Below are 15900 nucleotides of genomic sequence, written 5' to 3'. Positions count from 1 at the left end.
GACAAGGAGATCATTGGTGCCCACTGGAAGGAGCACTTCACCAAGCTCAGTCTTCACCTTGATTCCATCCCACAGTGAGGTACCACTGTCATCTCAGCATGACCCTAACTAGCACAAAGAAGAAAAGTCTACTTGACAGTGAAAGATTATTGTGACAATGCTATGGCTTTAAGAAGACATTTTGTCCTTTTTTCTGAAGAGAGGTTTTAAGGCAGATGTGCAGAGCAATCTACCAGAACCACTAGAGTAAACAATCTTTGAGGCCTTGGGGATTTTTTAAAAGTTGGAACAATAGAAACAGCCAATACAGGAGGAAAGAACATTAGAAACTAATTCTGAGAAAGACGGAGAGAGAACTCCAGCTTCAGCAGTAGGGAATAGAGAGGTGGTAACTTTTCACAACCCCAATTTCTGCTGAAAGCTAAACCAAAGATCCTGGTTCTGTGAGAGCTTGACCACACCCCTTCAGGCTGTTTCTATTGTTTCAACTTTAAAAAGTTTACTTTTGTGGTTCTGGTAGACTGCTCATTACCTCTGCCTTAAAAGCTCTCTTCAAAATAAAAGGACTAAATAACTTCTTAAAGCCATAGCATTGTCACAATAATGAAGTATCAGGAACTGTTAGAATTCCTGCCAAAGCATTGCTAAAACATTGCAGAGAAGCACTATTAGCTCGAACACATGAGGTAATTCCCCATCAACAACAAATAGATGTTGTGGAGAAAAAAGGAGAGCTAGCAATTTGGATCCAGGCACCATACTTCAGAAAGGTCTAAAGAAAGGTCACTGGCACCCAAAACATTATCTCTGTTTCTCTATTTACAGATGCTGCCAGACCTGCTAAATTTCTCTAGCAATTTCTGGTTTTGTTTCTGATTTCCAGCATCCACGGTTCTTTCAGACAATTGGAAGGAAAGTTGGTAGCTGGCCAAAGGGCTAAAATGATCTTGGCCCAGTGTTGTAATGGGTTGTGGCTAGGTTGAATCGTCACCAGTGGAACTTCCATTGTTTGGTGAAGGGAGAGCCCACCATCGAAAGCTGACATTCAGATTGGCTTTCCCTGCACTTTCCTAAGAGGTCTGTAGGGGGCGATGCCAGATTTACGACCAGTCCCATGGTGAAGACCCCAATGAATATTGGACCTCGGGGGCTTTAGGTTGGGTTTGGGGCCAGTGCCCTGGTGAATCCAATAACAAGGGTTGTACAAAGGGCCTTGATCTATGTAAAGGAGGGGAATTTGGGAGAGGGGAAGATAGACAGCAGGATTATAGGGCAGCTACTTCGATAACAATACCTGGAGTGGGATGGGAAGGACAGTGCACACACACAGAAAAACAGCAACCCATAGGGACAAAGGAGGAAGAAGTGGTAAAAAGGCAAAATTAATGGCCTATTATTTGAATGCACTTAGTATTCAGATCAAGGTAAATTTTATAACAACACAGATAGAAGTAAAAGGATATGGTCATATCGCCATGAAAGAAAAATGGTTACAAGGAGATCAAAGCTGAGAACTAAATATTCAGGGTATGCAACTTTGTGAAAGGAGGGTCAGAAAGGAAAGAGTGGTGGAGAAACTTTGTTAGTATAGATGGAATACACACAATAACAAGAAATGGTCTTTGACTGGGAGAGGCGGACTCCATGAATTAACACAAGAAATATTAAGGAAAGGCAGAATAGTCTACAAACCCCCTACAGGCACTATAACGTAGGAGTCTGTTAATGAAGATGGAAATGTGAATGAATGTCCGAATAGAAGCCTTTGACATTAGGAAGGGTTATAATCAGGGAAACCATTGTCGATTGCTTCTACTTGTTATTCAAATGGCAGCAAATATGCAAACCATTTAAAGTAATTATAAGGAAAGTTAAAGGGAAATATATTATGACAGAGGGTGGTGCAAAAATATTAAAAATTCCTAAATTGCTAACATGTTGAAACACAATATATAGTCATACAGTCATAGAAATGTACAGCACGGAAACAGACCTTTTGGTTCAACTCGTCCATGCCAATCAGATAATCTAACCTAATCTAGTCCCATTTGCCACCGCTTGGCCCACATCCCTCTAAATCCTTCCTATTCATATACCATCCAGATGTCTTTTAACTGTTGCAATTGTACCAGCCTCTGCCACTTCCTCTTGCAACGTCCAAAAATATATTTCTTTAAAAACAGATGAATGGAATTACACTTGATGGTTTATGAAGGGAAACACCAGAACAGACTTGATGGGCCAAATGGACTGTAATGTTTTGTAATTCCTTTTGTTGCGAGTTTGATAATGCCACACCACTCATAGCACATCCCGAAATCAGATGAACCATCCAATTGTCATGAGCAAAAACAAAAATCAAAGAATGTTTTTCTTTGATCTGCAATGGGGTTGTACTTTTATACAACAGAATGCTTTCTAACATATTTTACATCAAGGATGTTCATTTCTTTTCTCTTCATGGACTGCTTGGCTGAAGATCATAGAGCATCAAAGCCAAATCTAAAACAAACATCAAATATCCCATTAATCTGTTTCATTCTCAAACCACATATTCTTGGTGCTTTGATTTGGAATAGTACTAAAAATAGCCCTATCCAAATTTCCAGGTCCATGGCTAGGACCAGAGCAAATCAGAGATTAAGCTGAATAAAATTCAGTTGCTGGTTTTAATTGGCTGCATTTGAGCTTTGTCAGCTCTGGTTGGTGCAGGGAGTACAGTTTGGATAGCGTTGCACTACCTAAATGATGTCTCAGGACACCAAACTCAACAATACACCCGGAAATTAAATTTATTTTAATTATCCTATGTAGAAGAACAATAAAACCCAATACACTCTTTGTAAACACTTTTACAATAAGGGCTGGCTTTCAGGATGTGTACTGCCAGTGAGGAGTTTCAACCATCATATATTACAGAGTTGCTCATGACTTTCTGCTATTATTAAATGGGCAGGAATTATGTGTCTGCACCAATCAAATGCATTTTGGGAAACTAGCCCTACAGGTTTCTTTTGGTTTGTACATTTGTATTACATGGTTTTTCACACAGTAATTTCAATTGAAAGCCCTGTAATATTCCAATTGTTATCCTTCAACAGCAATTTAATGGTTTTGTCAACTATTTATTTACTTTCTAATTGCAATAACAAATTTGTAAAATAAGCAAACATGCACGCACACACACACACTCTCTCACACACACTCTCTCACACACTCTCTCACACACACTCACTCTCACACACACACACACTCACTCACACACACTCTCACACACACTCTCTCACACACACTCTCTCACACACTCACACACACACTCACACACACTCTCTCACACACACTCTCTCACACACATTCACACACACACACACTCACACACTCTCACACACACACACTCTCTCTCTCACACACACTCTCTCTCACACACACTCTCTCACACACTCTCTCACACACACACTCTCACACACACACACACTCACGCACACATACTCTCTCTCACACACACAATCTCTCACACACACTTTCTCACACACACTCTCTCACACACATTCACACACACACACACTCACACACTCTCACACACACACACTCTCTCTCTCACACACACTCTCTCTCACACACACTCTCTCACACACTCTCTCACACACACACTCTCACACACACACACACTCACGCACACATACTCTCTCTCACACACACAATCTCTCACACACACTTTCTCACACACACTCTCTCACACACACACTCACACACACACACTCACACACACACTCACACACACACACTCACACACACCCACACTCTCTTATACAGACACTCACACACACACTCTCTCTCTCACACACTCACACACACACACTCTCACACACACTCTCTCTCTCTCACACATGCCCAGCAATCTTCTTTGAAAAATAAAAAAAAATCAGAACATAATCTATTTCCAATCAGATTTCTCTTCAAGGTGTTCAATATTATACAGGAATTGCTCAGTAGGATTGAAAAATTATCATCATCCAATATAAGTGTTGAATGTTTCATGTTCATGTTTTAATGCTTAAATATATATTATGCCAGTGCAATATCACTTTATACAATATTTTTCTTATTGATAACCAGTTGTGAAAGTTACTCATTTGAGATATCTCACTGGGGAATATCTCTATGGAATGTGGAGAAAGCATGTTCATTGAATGTCCTGTTACACCAACAGAGTCACACTACAGCCTGAAGATACTGAACAGCCTCAGAATAAAATGAACTGCATGACGTGAGCTGAATCACAGACATAACAAACTCAAACAGTAATACGTGAAGGGCAATAGGTAGATAGGGTGGCACATCTACAGAATGGCAGATGGCATGAGATGAGTAGTAAATAACAAAGAATTCACACACTAGGGTGTCTTGATCTCCATTACTTTACTTCATGCCACTTTCCTAGTAATTAAAATTGCACTGAGTTCCCCTCTCACTGCATCTTGTGATTTACAGCTATTACTGGAATCATTATGATCTTTTCAAAGGAACAGGGAGGATTGATTGGAACGTCCTCCATGCAGATGGTCTGGATGGAGACGATTTTGTCAGGTGTGGCCAGGAAGGATTCCTCATTCAATATGTAGATAGGCCGACTGGGGGAGGAGGGGGGAGGCCATATTGGATTTGGTGCTAGGCAATAAGCCAGGCCAGGTGTCAGATCTCTCAGTGGGAGAGCATTTTGGTGACAGTGACCACAACTGCCTCACGTTTACCACAGCCATGGAGAGGGAAAGGAACTGACGGTATGGAAAGGTGTTTTATTGGGGGAGGGGAAACTATACTGCTATTAGACAGGAGCTGTGGATATAAATTGGGAACAATAATTCTACGGGAAATGCACAACAGAAATGTGGAGGCTGTTTAAGGAGCACTTGTTGTGAGTGTTAGATAACTTTGTCCCACTGAGACAGGCAAGGAATGGTAAGGTGAAGGAGCCTCGGATGACAAGAGCAGAGGAGCTTCTCGTCAAAAGGAAGAAGAAAGCTTACCTAAGGTTGTGGATGCAAGGATCTGCCACAGGGTAGCTAGGAAATGTACTGAGGAGTGCTAGGAGGGGGCATGTAAAGGCTTTGGCGGAAAGGATTAGGAATAACCCAAAGGTGTTCCACATGTGCGTGAGGAATAAGAGAAAGATCAGAGATGGGGTAGGAGTCTGAAGAGGTAGGGGAAGCCCTTGAATTTTTTTGCTTCAGTATTCACTGGAGCGAGCGACCTTGTTGATAGTGAGAACACCATGGACCAGGTTCATAGGCTTGAACAGATTGATATTAAGAAAGTGGATGTGCTGGAAATTCTGGGAAGCTTCAAAATAGATAGGTCGTCAGGGCTGGACCAGCTACATCCAAGGTTACTACGGGAAGTGAGGAATGAGATTGCTGCGCCTCTCGCAATGATCTTTGCATCCTCACTCTGCACGGAAGTAGTAACGGCTGAATGGAGGGAGGTGAATGTTGTTCCTTTGTTCAAGAAAGGGAATAGGGATATTCCTGGGAATTATAGTCCAACCAGTCTTACATCTGTGGTAAGCAAGGTACATGAAAGGATCCTGAGAGATAAGATTTATGATTACTTGGAAAAACATAGTTTGATTAAAGATAGTCAGCATGGCTTTGTGAGGGACAGGTCATGAGTTCTTTGAGGATGTGATGAGACATGTGACAAAGATCGAGCAGTGGATGTGGTGTATATGGATTTCAGTAAGGCATTTGATATGGTTCCCCATGGTAGGCTCATTCAGAGAGTTGGGAGGTATAGGATACAGGGAAATGTGTCTGTCTGGATACAGAATTGGCTGGCCGAAAGAAGACAGCAAGTGGTAGTGGATGGAAAGTATTCTGCCTGGAGGTTGGTGACCAGTGGTGTCCCACAGGGCTCTGTTCTTGGGCCTCTACTCTTTGTAGTTTTTACAAATGACTTGGATGAAGAAATGGAAGGGTGGGTTAATAAATTTGCTGATGACACATAGGTCGGTGGTGTTGTAGATAGTGTCGAGGGCTGTTGCACACTACAACAGGACATTGACAGGATGCAGAGCTGGTCTGAGAAATAGCAGATGCAGTTCAGCTTGGATAAATGTGAAGTGATTCATTTTGGAAGGTTGAATTTGAATGCTGAATAGAGGGTTAAAGACAGGATTCTTGGCAGTGAGGTGAACAGCAGGATCTTAGGGTCCAAGTACATAGATCCCTCACAGTTGCCACCCAAGTTGATAGGGTTGTTAAGAAGGCGTATGTTGTTTTGGCTTTCATTATCGGGGATTGAATTTAAGAGCCGCGAGGTTTTGCTGCAACTCTAAAACCCTGGTTAGATTTCACTTGGAATATTGTGTCCAGTTCTGGTCGCCTCATTCTAGGAAGGATGGAGATGCTTTAGGGAGGGTGCAGAGGAGATTTACCAGGATGCTGCCTGGATTGGAGGGCATGTCTTATGAAGAAAGGTTGAGTGAACTCAGGCTTTTCACACTGGAGAAAGAAGGAAGAGAGGTGACTTGATAGAGGTGTACAAGATAATGAGAAGCATAGATAGAGTAGATAGCCAGAGACTTTTCCCCAGGGCAGAGATGGCTGTCATGAGGGGTCATAATTTTAAGGTGATTGGAGGAAGGTTTAGGGGATATGTCAGAGGTAGGATCTTTACACAGAGAGTGGTGGGTGTGTGGAATGCACTGCCAGCAGTGGTAGTAGAGTCAGAGACATTAGGGACTGCTGGATAAGCACAGGGATGGCAGTAAATTGAGGGGTGTGTAGGTTAGGTTAATCTTTGATTAAGATAAATGCTCAGCACAACATCATGGGCTGAAGGGCCTGTACTGTGCTGTATTGTTCTATGTTCTATATTGGAACGGATATCCAACAATCTTTTCTAAAAATAATCACTACATTTGAAATGAAGTAACTCACACAGGCTGATAATTGACCTGTTTGGCCTCAGTACAGCAACTGTGTACCTTTATTGGCCAACAAATCCTATGTGTTGGAGTCAAACTCAGAGAGCCTGGCTATCATGAGACTTCATCCTTTACATACTCTAACAAAGTTAATGAATCAAATGTCACTGTCAATCTAAGACAAAACTCCTCTGTTGCATTGGGTTCCCGTGAGCAATACTTCACAGACAATATAGTTACAATGAAGTCCACGATTATTGAGGTGAATGGGAATTATAAACACAGACAGATGGGTCATGCTCTTATTGAAGGGTGGAACAAGTCCAAGGTCCTGCACTGTCTGCTTCTGCTCCTATTTTGTATGCTTGTATGTTCGTATGGATTGGCCAAAAGCTACTATAGTGAGATGAAAGTTCATAGAAACCCTGAAATCCCTACAGTGTGAGAGCAGGCGAATTAGCCCATTGCATCTGTACCAACCCTCCAAAGAGCATCCCACCAGATTCATCTCCTGTCTAGATTAGAGTGGTGCTGGAAAAGCACAGCAGGTCAGGCAGCATCCAAGGAGCAGGAAAATCGATGTTTCAGGCAAGAGTCCTTCATCAGGAATGAGGCAGAAAAATCTCTCCACCCCAGAGGCTCCCTGCCTCAATCCTGATTAAGGGTTTTTGCCCGAAACATCGATTTTCCTGCTCCTCGGATGCTGCCTGACCTGCTGTGCTTTTCCAGCACCACTCTAATCTAGACGCTGATCTCCAACATCTGCATTCCTCACTTTCATCCAGATTAATCTCCTACCCTATCCCTGTAACCCTGTATTCTACAAGGCAAATGCACCTAGCTTGGACTTCCCTGGACACTATGGTGCAATTTACTACGACCAATTCACCTGACCTGCACATCTTTGGACTCTGGGAGGAAACTACAGCACCCGGAGGAAACCCATGCAGACACAGGGAGAATGTGTAAACAGCTCAAGGTTGGAATCGAACCTGGGTCCCTGGTGCTGTGAGGCAGAAGTGCTAACTACTGAGCCACTGTGCCACTTATGAAAAGGAATCTTTTCTTAGTCTTATAGTAATAGAGCATCGATCTGACAAGGGAAAGTCTCAAGGAAGAGCAGTGCCATTGTAATGGTGCTGAGTTAACACAGTCAACTGCTAATGTGTCTGAGGAAGGGTCACTCGATCTGAAACATTCACTGATTTCTCTCCATAGATGCTGCAGGACCTGCTAAGCTTTTCCAGCAATATATATTTTTGTTTCTGAATTAACACAATATAGCAGAGATCTGCACTCTATTTGGTGTCTTCTGAAATATTCCACCTTCCTAGAAAAATGAGGACATGGCATAAAATCATGTCCAGGCAACTTGAAATGGGATTTCCTGGGGGTGCTTTGCTTTTTACTTCATTATTAGATGATTGAGAATATATTCTGGAATTTGGGATTTCCTTTGAAGTTTGTCTGAAACATATATCTTAAGCATTGAACAGAAAATAGCACAAAATCAAAGTCCTAAAACATGACATACATTAAAAATGAGTTTCTGTCATAAAATCATGATAGTGATGACATATAGAAAAAAGATATGAATTTATGACAGCCAGAGAATTGTTTGCAGTGTCTTCTCTTCCTGCTCCACCTCCATTATCTCTGCTGCTCTCAAAGTTCTATTCTCGGTTGCTTCTACCTCTTATCCAGATGCTGCCCTGTGCCAACATGATCCATTTGTTTGATTTCCAATATCCAGTACTGGTTGAGCATAAATGTTTTTCAGTTCCAAAGCCTGTATTCCAGTTCCAAACTCCACTTCCTAGCTACAGACTTCACTCACTTCCTTGGAACAGTCTTGGATTGTCAGTCTTTTTCATCGTTAATATCACATTTGACCCTGACAAGAAACTGCTGACCAATCCTCATGCCTTCAGTAAGACAACCTCTGTTCATTTCTGTAACATTGTGTGACTTCACCTCGCTGCTGGCTATCTGCTGCTGATACCTTCCTCCATGCCTTTAGACTTCAGAGTTCTGGCCTGCCTCACATGCTCTACCTTTAAACTTTGATTTCATTAAATCTTTGCTGCCCATATTTTAAATTCCAATTCCTCTACCAACCCTGTGCACACTAAACTACATTGGCTCCTGATCAACTAATATCTTGATTTTAAATTCTGAATTGTTTTCAAATCCTTCCATGATTTTTCTATCCCTATTTCAGCCCCACAACCATGGCAATGGTTGTCATGGCAATGATCACAGCCCTGATTTACTCATGGATGCATAGAAATTTTATGATTACTTGGTTCTTAAGAAAAGGACCAACAAGCCAGGGTTGGCTGAGAATGTGATTCACTGACTGCCTGGAAATCTCCTGTGTGCGGTTCACCCAGTCTCAAGGGACGCCAGGGAATGTTCTAAAATTTCAGAGAAATCTGACATGCAATGCACATTCTGAACGACATCTTGTGAGTCACGTCCCTTTACATTGGAGATAATGTGAGATAAAAGAAAGCAGTCTGGGAGAAATACATGAATACATTCTCCCCTGACAGGAATATACAAGAGAGGGGGTTACATGAACACCTTCACCTCTGGCTTGGTGTGTTTGTGCTGGAGTGCGAGTGGGACTGGGCTAGAATATGCTATGAATGTTAGAATCAAGAATCAAGACATCCCTGTGCATGAAAGGAAAAAGTTTGGAAAATCTCCTTCTGATAGCTGGAAGCATGCCATTAATCAAAAGCCAGAATTTAACAGGAGACTGACCGACTCCTTCCAGCTAATCTGCAGGACCCAGAATTTCCAGACCAACTGCTCAGTCGTCACTGTCATGGCCACCAGAACCATCCAACTGAATGGCCACAATATTTCACAATCTACTTTGATGGACAAACCAAACCCTGAATATATATCTCTCTAACTGTTACCTTTTTGCTGACTTCTCATTCTAATCTGTCTGTAGCTGTGTGGCATTTTATTTTTCCTTTAGTAACTAATAAAGTCATACTTAACTGAAGAAAAACCGGTTAATTTGGCTTCTTTTAAAACGGAAATGGAATTAGAAAGGGAAGGGATACTGGTTTTGAGTTATTCTTTTGAATAAAGAAGGAAAGCTAGCTCCTCCTGTCTCAGCTGGGATTATAAGGTAAAAACAATGACTGCAGATGCTGAAAATCAAATACTGGATTAGTGGTGCTGGAAGAGCACAGCAGTTCAGGCAGCATCCAACGAGCAGCGAAATCAGCGATTTCGCTGCTCGTTGGATGCTGCCTGAACTGCTGTGTTCTTCCAGCACTACTAATCCAGTATCAGCTGGGATTATAGCAAACTAGGGACCTTGCCCAGGGTCTGCTCATAACACATGTACCTGCAGCCCTTGGATTTTCATCTCTCGTGCATCATTGGTTATAATTACTCTGTAATTGATGGTCATGTCCTCAGTTGCTGAGACCCCCAGATTTGCCTCATTTAAAACATTGAGTAAAGCCTACTCCTTTGGTCAAGCTTGTGGTCACCTGACTGACTATCTCCTTAACATCACTTTGCACTGTTCCTGTAAAGTACCTTGGGACATTCCATTATGTTAAAGAGCTTATATCATATAAACTGCTGTGTTGTTGTTGCCATGGTATATTGCATCTTTTCCAACATCAGGTGTCTCAAAGCACTTTACAGCCAATTAAAGATTTTTGAAGTATTGTCTTTGTGAGGTATGGTAACTACATCCTAATTACATGTTCAGTTCCTAACATTGTTAGGATGGTTTATTATCTGAAATATTAGTTGTATTTGCTCATCATTTGGGAGATGATGGCCGAGTGCTGCTATTACTAAACTGTTAATCCAGAGACCCAGGTCGTGTTCTGGGAACCTGGGTTCAAATCCTGCCATGGTGGAATTTGACTTCAATGAAAACCTGGAATTAAGAGTCTAATGATAACCATGAAACCACTGACTGAAACAGAAATTGCTGGAAAAGCTCAGCAGATCTGGCAGCATCTCCGGAGAGAAATCAGAGTTAAAGTTTCGGGTCCAGTGCCCCTTCCTTTAAATAAGGATCACCAGACCCAAAATCAGGGGTAAATATAGGGTAGGGGAATGGGTCTAGGTGGGCTACTTTTTGGAGGGTCAGTGTGGACTTGTTGGGCCAAATGGCCTGTTTCCATACTGTAGGGAATCTAATCTTAACTCTAAATTCTCTCCATAGATGCTGCCAGACCTTGCTGTGCTTTTCTAACAGTTTTTGTATTTGTCTTTGTCTCCAGTATCCACAGTTCTTTCGCTTTTTTATTTATCACAAAACCATTGCTGTTGCTGGGTAAAACAAAATCTGGTTCACTAACGCCTTTAAGGAGGGACGCTGCCATTCTTATCCAGTCTGGTCGACATGTAACTCCAGACTCAGCAAGCTCTCAAATGCCTCTGGAATGAATGGCATTGAATGCTGGCCTATTGAATGCTGGCCTATTCAATGACGCTCACATCCTGTGAATGAATAAAAAAACGCATTCTGCTGAACTGGAGTCACTGAGCCTACAATACCTTCTGGGAGAGGTGGTCTGACCAAGTTAGAAACTGTGTACTGATTCCTTCCCTTGTCCAATGTCGTTATGACACTCACAAACTATACTCTGTAAATTCGCTCAACCAGCAATCCACCCCAGGTACTAAACACATGCATTGAACCATTGTCTCCTTTGCTTTACAACTTATGTTCCTTTGAAATACTCCTCCAATGTGACTAATTTCATTCAGTTTCCAGTCAATAGAAATATCGATTTTTTGGCATTGCATTGAAAATTTTTTGTGGAACCGTCAGATTTTGACTAAACATCTTAGTGAAAAAAAAATGCTATTCACTTTGATTAGTTTCGCCTTAACTGGTTCCTGTTATAGATGCATTGAATTCAGTAATGCGTTTACAATATAATTTACATGTACAAATGACACTTACAAGAATGAAACTGTGAATCAGAAATAATTACACAGGTATTTCAAACTATATTTGTGTTGACTTTTTTGTCTGAACTGTAATATGAAGCAAAATGAGTAATTTCTCTGGATTTTAAAGATTCAGTTATACACTTTGGAACTGTTGCAAATGCATTTGGATGTGAAAATAGAAGTGTAACCCCTAATGAACTTCATTCTGATTGTGCTAGAATTATCAAAATGGGGGAGTGTGTCTGGTACACAGCCTGGGTTTCTAAATGCGTGCTGTACAACAGCAGCTTCATGTAAAACCAGAATTACAAATGTATTGGTTTGTTCGGTGAAATGTCTTGGCACCATATAAATGCAATATTGAATATTTGTAAATACCATTTTAGGTAGCACTGCTGCCTCTGAGTCAGACCCCAGGCTGGGGTAAATAATTTCAAACGACGCTTCAGTGGAGTACTACCTTCATCAGAGATGTCCCACTGAGACCTTCACATAGAACCCAAAACACAGGGCGCGCTTTGAACATGCGGACAGGTCTTTTGCACCTTCCGGGTTAACCTTCATTCTCGTTCAGCACCACAGAAACAAATGATCTGGTCATTTATCTCACTGAGGTAGAAGAGACACTTTTAAAAATATGGCGCATTGCCTCTGTTATCACATTTCAAAATTCAATTTACTTTGAAGCTTTCTGGGACACCCAAAAGACCCTGAAATGTGTTGTATAAATACAAATTGGTGCTTAAAGACCATCAGCAGGCTGTCCCCTTCAGCTTACAACACAGCAGCTGGTTACACAGAGATCCATGTGCAGAGCCGGCTCCTTGTGGTAGCGGGTCGCAGTATAAACTGGGCTTTTAATCTCGATATCGATTTTGGACTCGGGCTGTGCTATGACTGAGTATCAGCTGCGAGATGGAAGCTTCAGTGTATAATCTACAGTCTTCATCAAAGTGTTCCTGAGTTTATCGAACTAAACATCTGACGGCGTGAACAATAGAAATGATTGTGCTTTCCCCAATACACTGTCGCTCAGTTTTGATAAGATGTTGTCATAGTCCCACTGCGTATTCATGGGACAGTTACCCGACAGCAACCTTTTAACTGAACTTTCTATTAACTTGCTGACGCTGGGATACTACCCCCCTGCTGTTTCCGCTGTTCTCACTTAGCTATGCACAGAATGACCAGAAAAGCAAACCGCAGAATTACTCCAATTACAGGTTAACATATTGGAGAAACTCAGCAGGTCTGGCAGCATCTCTGGAGAAGAAAGCAGAGTTCCCCTTCAGGTCACTGGACCCGAAACATTAACTGTTTCTCCCTCCACAGATGCTGCCCATTCTCTCCAACGTTTTATCTTTGTTTCAGATTTCCAGCCTCCCCAGTTCTTTGCTATAATTTCGGTTACAACATTGTTGGCCGTACTAGCAGACCGAGAGTGAATAAATTCAGGTAATCTCACCCCCCCACCCTTCCCCACCTCCCCCCCCCCCCCCCCCCCGTCCTCTCGCTCGGTGAAATGAGTGTTTCCAGCTTGTTTTGATGTATTACATGTACACGCATAATTTGTGCACGAGTGGCCAGTAACAGTTCCCATCCTTGTATCATATCCACACAAAGGGGAACGCGTGAAAAATAAACTTAAAAAGGAACCGGAAATTTTCTTGATTTGAACATTTCTTGCAACTCTTTCCGCTCACTCACACAACCAGTGCCTTATTCCCTCAGATCAGAGAGCCAGCAATCACGCATCTGATTCAGTCTCTTTCAATCTGTCGGGTTTCTCACCACACCCCCCCCCAAAAAAAATCTCGGCTGTGAATTTCATTCCTGACCACTGACCAGTCGCTTACTCAGTGCTGAAGGGTTGGAAACATCCCCTGCACCACTTTTGCTGAGTCTTTCCAGCATTTTCCGGTTTCATTTCAGATTCCCAGCATCCCTCCCAGGACTCTGCATTCACTTCAAAAACCAGCGTTCCCTCTTCCCTGGTCCTAACCCCTCAGCCCCAGTCATGGAACCCAGGTACCGGGCTCCCAACCCCACCCCAACCCCCTTACCCAGTGCCAGCCCATCGCCAGAATTAGTTTCAGCAAAAAAAAACCCCAGGAATTCAACAACAAAAACACAGGACGAAATAACCAGTTAGATCAGAATCTCACAGCTCTCCCCAGACTGGAAGAGGGAAAGTTATCTTTTTGTTAATTCAGGAATGTTCTGACACACCTCTAGAGCAGGTAGGACCTAGTCCTCCTGGCTTAGAGGTAGGGAGGCTACCAGTACACCACAAGAACAGTAAGGATTTTTAAAGATTTTGCTAATCAGTTGTTGAGGGATGTTCTGACACTTGAACCCAAGTCTCTCAATCCAAGGAATAGAGCTGCCACCACTGCGTAAGGAATTGGAAAAGATTGGAATTGGTATCAGTTGCTTTCTCTCACTTTGACTGGGATGGCTGTGCAATGAATAGGGATTGAAACTGGGGAGCTGTGTCCACATCATTAATAACCATTGACCAGCACTGTAAGTAGAACTAGCATTCGTTTTAATGTGAACCCAAAATGTGGAGCTTATACACCGTGGTGAGTCTATCTAGTCGAATAGATCAGCTCCCATAGTACCCCAGAGTCAGCAGAACTAGTGAACTCGCTTCAAGCAGCCGATCACACTGACTCCAACCCACACAGAGCAGTGTCTCCTGCTCCCAGGCACATGAGTAATTTCTCCATTCCCAGCAGCACTGGGTGGGATAGGGCAGGGTCAGGATCCTGTTCCACCTGGCTGAGCTGCTGCTGGTACCTGAGAAGCACCATCTACCTCCATCCCTGCGGATTGCCCCACGGTGTGCCGCTGAGAGCAGCCTCCCCCTCTCCCCCCCCGCCCATGCAAGTCCCTGGATCTGGACTTACCTCGGAACGCGACTTTGGCGATCCTGTCTCCTCTCCCTCGGAGGTCGGTGACGGTCTTCAAGTGCACCAGGAGAGCCATGCTCTCTCCGAGAGAGAGAGAGAGGGGGAAGAGCTGGAGCCGAGGGAAGGCACACCGTCTCCACCCCCTCAGTCCAACTCACTGCAGCTCATCCCCCTGTACACGGCTCGCTATATCCTCTTAATAATTCACAAGCTTCATTAACATAGCGCCTTTCGGGGATCGCTGACAGATATTGTTTATTGAAACCATTCCACGATCATGTTTACTGTCAATAATTTATACATTCAATCTGCAGCTGATGCAGTTTCCACATGAAGCCTGGCTCTGCCTGCACCTGGTTCTGGGGCTTGAATCAGTGTTGGACGGGCTCCTGGCGCTGGAATGTAGCCCACAATGAACTATATGTGTGTCATTTTCCTGCCTTATCATGTCCCTTAGAACCCCGAGGAGCGAGATGGGGAAGTGGTCTTGTGTCTTGTGGTGGAAAGTGAATTTAATCATGTCCTTTCTGTTACGGTAATCTGTGGGTTGCCCAGTGCGAAGGGTAGCCTGCTGGGGTGAGACAGCCAATCTGGGGGAATGCAGCCGGTAAAGTAAAACTGAAGGGGGACAGAGATTGGGTTACTGGAACAACCTTAAAACAAAAGTTTAAAACGGGTCCAAACCTGATCAGAAAGGGTATATAAATCAGAGATGGAGACTGCTCTGTGTTAATTTGCAGTTAATGCTAACAATAGCATGGTGCTGCAGAAAAGCAAGATGAGTTCAGCATTATCTGTTCAACAAGTCCCATTTGGAAGATCTGATTTACAACTTAATGATGATGAGCAAGGGGTTTTGGCCAATTTCGTTCATCCATCCCAAAAGACCACAGACCCTCCTGCTCTGTTGTAGCATCCAAATATTTGTTGAATGATTCCAGATTTTTACTTCCTCAATGTTTATCAGGAAGCACATTTTACCCATTACTCACATCAGGAGTTTAATAACTTTGTTATTATTCATTGATGGGATTTGGGGATCTCTAAAAGGACTGGAATTTATTATCCATCCCTAGTTGCCCTTGAGCAACTGGTGGTGAGTTCCATCCTTGA

At 42.8% G+C, this 15900-nt stretch overlaps 1 protein-coding gene across 9 annotated transcripts in view; it reads right to left on the bottom strand.

Moving 5' to 3' along the window:
* The window catches only part of otofa (otoferlin a), a 461762-nt gene extending 446768 nt beyond the window's left edge, over positions 1 to 14994 (bottom strand). For 8 of the 9 annotated variants that reach the window (XM_072562744.1, XM_072562806.1, XM_072562734.1 and 5 more), the window contains exon 1: positions 14785 to 14993. In XM_072562744.1, coding sequence (XP_072418845.1) covers positions 14785 to 14863 — 79 coding nt within the window. In that variant the 5' untranslated portion in view covers positions 14864 to 14993. Of the gene's footprint in view, positions 1 to 14784 lie in introns of all 9 variants that reach the window. The other variant, XM_072562753.1, reaches the window with a different exon arrangement.
* Positions 14995 to 15900: the final 906 nt, after the last annotated feature.

Source organism: Chiloscyllium punctatum, chromosome 3 (assembly GCF_047496795.1).
Source record: "Chiloscyllium punctatum isolate Juve2018m chromosome 3, sChiPun1.3, whole genome shotgun sequence".
NCBI lineage: Eukaryota > Metazoa > Chordata > Chondrichthyes > Orectolobiformes > Hemiscylliidae > Chiloscyllium > Chiloscyllium punctatum.
The sequence above is the reverse complement of the archived record's forward strand: the minus strand, read 5'-3'. Positions and strand labels throughout refer to the sequence as shown.